General features: G+C 48.2%; 1 protein-coding gene across 2 annotated transcripts in view; it reads right to left on the bottom strand.

Moving 5' to 3' along the window:
* Positions 1 to 6,636, bottom strand: part of Mylk (myosin light chain kinase) — a 245,032-nt gene that overhangs the window by 84,443 nt on the left and 153,953 nt on the right. For both annotated transcript variants that reach the window (XM_029544243.1, XM_029544242.1), the window contains exons 11-13: positions 6,011 to 6,148; positions 4,117 to 4,314; positions 3,238 to 3,487 (exon numbers count right to left, since the gene is read on the bottom strand). In XM_029544243.1, coding sequence (XP_029400103.1) covers positions 3,238 to 3,487; positions 4,117 to 4,314; positions 6,011 to 6,148 — 586 coding nt within the window. The remainder of the gene's footprint in view (positions 1 to 3,237; positions 3,488 to 4,116; positions 4,315 to 6,010; positions 6,149 to 6,636) is intronic.

Genomic DNA, 6,636 nt, shown 5'->3' with positions numbered 1-6,636 from the left:
CTGGCTGTCCTGGAACTCACTTTGTAGACCAGGCTGGCCTTGAACTCAGAAATCTGCCTGCCTCTGCCTCCCAAGTGCTGGGATTAAAGGCGTGCATCACCACTGCCCAGCTACCAGCCTTCCTTCTTGAAAGACCTTCTTCCATGGGCTAGGTCTGACTTCTGTCAGGACAAAAATAGTAAGAGGGAACAAGGTCCCTGGCAGGCCTGGCACGCACTCCTCAGGAGAACTTTCCGCTGACTTGCTCCATTTTTTGCTGGGGACAGAGCCAAGGCCAAGGCTCCGGGAGGAGTAAGGAATCGACTTTGGGAGGGAAAGGGCAAGGGATTCATGAAGAGGCCAGCATGAATTCCCAGGTCCCTCATTCCCAGTGCACGCAAAGACACTCCGAGAGACAGGCTGCACGAATGGAAGAACATCCGATGGAAGTCGAAAGACAAGGACTCAAACTTAGGCTCAGCTCTCGGCCATGAGCAAGTCAATGACCCGAGACCTCGGTGTCCCTCATTACTAGATGGGAAGGCTAGATAATTTCTGCATCCCCTTCCAGCTGGGATAGTCTACATTTTATGACTGTCCCCAGCTGGTCCCAGACAGTCTGCCTTTTGCCCTTCCAGTGTAACCCCCTCTATGGCCTGGCAGACTTCCTATAGAGCTTTGCTTCGCTCTCCCTTCCCCCTTCTCTCTTGGCTCATTTTTAGCCAAGTCCCCTTTCACTGGCCAACACACAGACTTTCTTTTTGCTTCAAAATCACACAAAAAGCCAGGAGATGGAGACAGGAGATTCAGGAGTTCAATGTTATATATACTGAATTTGAGACCACCTGGGCAATATGAGACTGTATCTCATAAAACCAAACCAGACACACAGAATCTCTCCCCCCCCTCTCTCTCTCACACACACAATCCTATCTCTTATAGGCTTTCTGGTTGATTAATACAAGTGTAGGCTGAGAGTGTTGTTCCTTCATCAGGAAGTATTGTCACATTAAGTCACTTTCTGCCCTAGTACTGGCCTAGTGAGCAAGGGTGTAGACCCCTTGTCATGGAGGCAGATTTGTCCCTCCTGATCAAGAGCTTAAGCTTAAGGCAGAGTCAGCTGACATCATCTAAGCACATGGCTGATGGGAATGGGATGACAAGTATTTGTAAGAGGGTCCTCTGTCTAATTTTGATCAGCGGAGCTCTGCCCATAGAGGCATAACTTCTGAGCAGACCCAAAGATCTCTAAGAGATAATAGCTTTCTTTCATTTTCTTTTTTTTTCTTTTTCTTTTTCAGATTTAATTTATTTTATGTATGTGAGGACACTGTCACTGTCGTCAGACACACCAGAAGAGGGCAATCAGATCCCATTACAGATGGTCGTGAGCCACCATGTGGTTGCTGGAGATTTGAACTCAGGACCTTTGGAAGACCAGTCATTGCTCTCAACCGCGGAGCCATCCCTCCATCCCAGCTTTCTTTTTTAAGAGGGTATTTTTAAAAATGCACTTAAGCACGTGGGAGTGGTTTGTTAAGCTGCAACAGCTAGTTGATGTGAGTAAAAAGCACACACTTAGAATTATTGTAGGCACAGTATTCCATCACAGCAAAAGCCATAGCATGAAGCGTATACAGCTGATCCTGAGTGATGGGCTCAGTGTGGGGCATTGATAAAGTTCACGAAGGAAGTGACCAGCTCCTCAGGCACCCATTAAGGCCATGTCTAACCATCCTCAGGATATGTCACAGTCTCTCACACACAGGTGCTTGCGCCAGTCCTAGGCTAACTCAGAGAAGGGATTCGGTCCATCAGCCTAGGCTTCCCTTAGGATTTTAGGAGATGGAGTGTTTTAATAAGGAAAATTAATCTCCCTGTGGTTGTCTTATTTTTGTTTTTTAATAATATGTAATGGCTAATATCAATTTGGCTATGTCTAGACTCACTTAAGAGACAAGCCTCTGGTCCTATCTGTAAGGGATTATCTGTATGAGGTCAATTGGTTGGGAAGGCCTGGGCAGCGCCGTTGCATGGGCTGGGGGCCTGGGCTGAATACAAAGGAGAAAATCAACTGAGCACTGATTTCCCTGCTTCCTGACTGCGGATGCTTAGAGCTCCTGCTGTCCTGAGCTCCCCTCTGTGATGCGCTGTACTCCAAACCCAGACAAAATAACCCCCGACTCTTATCCTGGCCTCGAACACATGCAAATCCACCTGCCAAGTGCTAGGATTAAAAGTGTGCATCATGTTCTGCCCTGTAGCAATTAAGAAAATATTTTAAAACGTATTTTGGAATGTTTTTGATTTTGTTTTTGTTTTTTTTGTTTGTTTGTTTTTTTTCAGTTCTGGAAAATCAAACTCAAGGCCTTGTACTGCCAGGCAAGCATGTTACACCCCACACCTACTTTTAATTATATGTGTGTGCTATGTCTGTGTGTGGGTGTATGAAGTAAGTGCGGACGTCTACAGAGGCCAGGATGTCAGGGCTCCTGGAATTGGAGTTGCTGTCCAGTGTGGGTGCTGGAAACAGAACTTGGGTCCTGGGCAAGAGCGGTATGTACTCTTAACCACTGAGCCATGGCTCCAACCCCATCCCATTCCCCATAGCAGCTTAATAATAATATAGGAAATTCATTGGTATGCTTTTTACCAAAGGATGGACTTTGGTTCTTCACTTCTTGAATAAAGGTTGTACTTGGAGGCATCACTTCTAACCAAGAACCACATCTTAGAGTGTGTGATTTCCAAAAATGGGCAGTAAAAGGCACCAAGGGTTTGAACTATCTCTAAGATGCTTCCAATTCTTAGCTGCTGTGGCCTGGAAGTGTGTGCCCCTGAGGTCCATGTATTGCAATTTAATGTCAATTGTGAGGTATCGAGAAGGCGGAAACTTAACCCAACCATAATATTTAGAGGTGGGCCCTTGGGAAAAACACTAGATAATCCATCGGCTGGAATCCCTGTGGTTGAATACTATCAGCTGTAAAGATGAGATAGAGGAAGACCACATGTGTGTTCTCTGCCTCTTGCCACATGATGCCCTTGTGCCACCCTGGGGCTTTGCCAGCAGGAAGGCCATCGCCAAATAAAGCTGCCAGACACGGAGTTACAGAGATATAAACTCAATAAACCTGCATCAGCTGCTGTTTCCTCTAGCTTCCTAGTCCCAGCATAAGAGTCAGGAGTCGGGGGTGGGGTGGGGGNGGGGTGGGGTGGGAGTGGGGTGAGAGCGGCTGGCAGGACAGGCAGACTCACTTGAGCAGGATCTCATACTGGCCGGCATGCCAGGGCTGCACGTTCTTTAGAACCAGGGTGAACACGTCCTCATTCTGGAGCAGCTCAAAGTGGCCACTGTCCTTGGAGAGGGCTCTGCCATCCCGGAGCCAGTGCACAGTGGGAAAGGGGTCTCCAGCTATGGCGCAGGAGATGAGGACACTCTGGCCCAGGGTGGCTGTCACCGAACGAGGCTTGCTGATAAACCAGGGCTGGGTGCCATCATGAGGCTCTGGAAGTAGGCAATGGGAAAAAAATAGAGACAGAGGCCCTTCAGGACAGAGCTTGGCCTCCAGTCCATTCTCCACCATGTTGGAAGGCAGTGCATTACCAGAGAACAAGTGGTCTAGAAGATAGTTGGACTGGGTATGTGGACACGGTACATCTTTTGTGCAGATCTGCCTTGGTTATATTATCAGGGGACAGTGCTAATATGAGTTTGTATAAATCCTGACAATACAGGGTCTTGGTCTGGGTGTTCATGATTTCCATTGGATGTGATCAATGAGAACGGTTACTTACTGCATGTGCTTACCCACCTTGCCTCTGGAAAAGGTTTCTGCAGGAGAAAGGACTCATGAACTGTAGTTCATATCCCAAACCATCAATACTAAATTAAGTCTAATATGGGCTCCCCTCAGCACTCCGTCTAGCTAAGAAGCAGCCCAGAGACTGCAGGGACTTTGGAGACTGGGGAAGGGAGCCCCATTCTGCGAGAGCTTGCGATGATCTGTCTAGTGACCTGCCTCTGAGGCTGCAATGGGACTGGAGGAGTCTGGTGCGTCTCTCTCACTTCTAAATGGCTTTGGCAGAAGTTGTACCCCCCCCACCCCCGATCCCGTCAAAGCAGCTCAGCTTCACCTTGCACGGTGAGGACGGCCCGGGTGCGGACCTCCCCGGCACTGTTCCAGGCCTCACAGGTGTATGTGCCCGTGTCCTCCGGGAACACCTCCTGGATACACAGGCTGTGCCAGCCACCCTTCTGCTCGAAGTGGAAGTCCTCGGACTCCTGGATCTCATTCCCGTCGTGAAGCCAGATGACTTCCGGAGGTGGGTTCCCTGAACACAGAGTGGCAACAGGAGGTCGTCAGAGAGGGAGTCCCTAGTCAGGAAGCAACCGTGCACTCGATATGTTAATACTGGGCTAAACAAGCTGCCAAAGTCTCTGCCTCAGTTTCCTCCCACTCCCTGCCTTATAGGGTTGTTAGGAGGAGTAACTGAGCCAATCTCATCTTTGCCAGCTGCCCTCGGAGTGGCAGAGAGCACTAACCCTGAAGATGTTCTCTGCCTTGCCCCGCCTCACATAGAGATCCCATGGCAGCTCCCTTGCAAGCGGTTGCTGGAAAGGGCTCTGTAAGCCCTGGGCCACCACACAAGTGTGGTCCCAGGGCCTCAGCGTGCAGAGAATTTCTAAACATGGTTCTCAGTGTGTAGCAGTGCCGGGCTATGCTCCTGGAATGTGTTAAGAGTACAGATCGATGACCATGTGAGGGCTTCTTTAGATCTGAGAGCTGACCACGGGGCTCTGCTTCCAGAGGGATGAGGCCCCTGGGGAGACATTAGAGTGAGCAGATGGCCGTTTGTCTACGTGGGTCAGACTCCACAGGCCTAGAAGGCCACTGCAGACTGTCTCTTATCTCTTCCAACTGGATGTCTCTGTGAAGCCTCTGTCTGGGAGTATCATGGAAAAAGCCTCCATCCTCTGAAGGACAAGTCCTCCGGTCCTCTCACAGTTCATATTTATTACGTTTACTGGTCTAGAGGGAAGAGGAAGCCAGAGATGGGTACCCCCAGTTTTCAGAGGCACTGCTAGGAACCAAGAACCACAGATACACCCCAAGGTGCTCATATCTACTCTGCCATGAGCATGGAGCTGGGACTTTGGGAGCCTCTCCTGCCATCCCCAGCAAGGCCCAGGAGAGCTTGGCCTAGGTGCAAGCCTTTTTCTTTGTATGGTTTTGGAGGGTCTATGATCATCTCCCTTCTACCTTAAACTCTCACTAGAACAACTCAGACAACATCCAAGACTCCAAAGGTCCCCACAATAAACATTCCAGAAAGTCTTTACAGTCTTTTAGGTATAGGCTTATATTGTCTGCAAATTGGATAATTTGACTTCCTCATTTCCTACCTGCAACCTTTTTCTTTCTTTCTCTGGCCTTATCACTCTTGCTAGGATTTCAATCACTATGTAGATAGAGGGGAAAGACTGGACACCCCTGTTTTGTTCCTCATATGAATCAAAGCAGGAAGGAACACTATTTGGGAAATGGAAAGGGGCTGGTGGGAGGCGAGGAAAGGCAATGACTAAATGCGGTTAAAGTACAGAATACTTTTGAATACAATGTAATTGTGAAACATATGGATTTCTACAGCAAATGTGTACTAATTTAAAAAAAAAAAAGAGTCAAAACTCCTTAAAAATCCAAAAATAAAATAAAATAAATAAATACAAACCAAACCAAACTAACCAAATGCCAAAACAAAACAAAAACAAAAACAAAACCCAAAACAATCAAACAATCAAACAAACAAGGCCCCTAAACATTCGATTGGAACTGGCCATGTTAACCTTAATCTTCTTCTTCCCCTGGACCATATAACCCCGACTCTACAGAATGCTACCCAGATAGCAGAAGAGTCTTGTACCCCTTGCCAATGGATCCATGGTGGTTTTCTGGGCATCTAGGAGCAGTGCCCATTGCCACATGATCACTCTCTTATATACCCCAAGGACAGAGCTATCCGGACAGACCTGACACCTGGACTGTCATAGTGACCTGGCTTCCATCCATGACCTTGAGGTCGGAGAGGCCCTGCAGGAAGATGGGTGCGATGGGCTTGCTGCGAGCTGGGGACAGACGGTGTTCCCTCTCTCCTTCTCCTTTCTTTTCTGTGTGGTAGACATAAAAACAGGAGAGAAAGGTTCAGGCACTCCACAAGCACACTATGCTGAAGTTCAGGCCTGATGCGCGCTGAGAGGCTCTTGGAGATCACTGGGAACAAGGTACATCCCTTGTCCCTGCCCGATGTGACAATGTTCAGGCCTGACAGCAGAGACTAAACAATGAAGTTCCACAGAGTCCCGTGCAAACAAGTCTCCTCAGAAGGACCCCAGTGAGGAAGCTCACACTGGGCATCTTCATAAAGACTGTTTCCTCTTAAATTCTTTTTACTCCTTTGAATTAAGTGATACATTCATGTGGTACAGAATCCAAAAGCTACCGAAGGGTCTGCGTGAAGTCTCCCTCCCAACCTGGCTCCCTGACACTGTCTCCCCAGAAGCAAACAATGCCCAGTTTCTTCTTAATCTCACCAGATATGATATATGCACACAACACAGTAAGCAGATATGATATATGCACACAACACAGTAAGCAG

This window comes from Mus pahari, chromosome 12 (genome assembly GCF_900095145.1).
Source record: "Mus pahari chromosome 12, PAHARI_EIJ_v1.1, whole genome shotgun sequence".
Taxonomy (NCBI): domain Eukaryota; kingdom Metazoa; phylum Chordata; class Mammalia; order Rodentia; family Muridae; genus Mus; species Mus pahari.
This window is presented reverse-complemented; position numbering and strand designations above follow the sequence as displayed.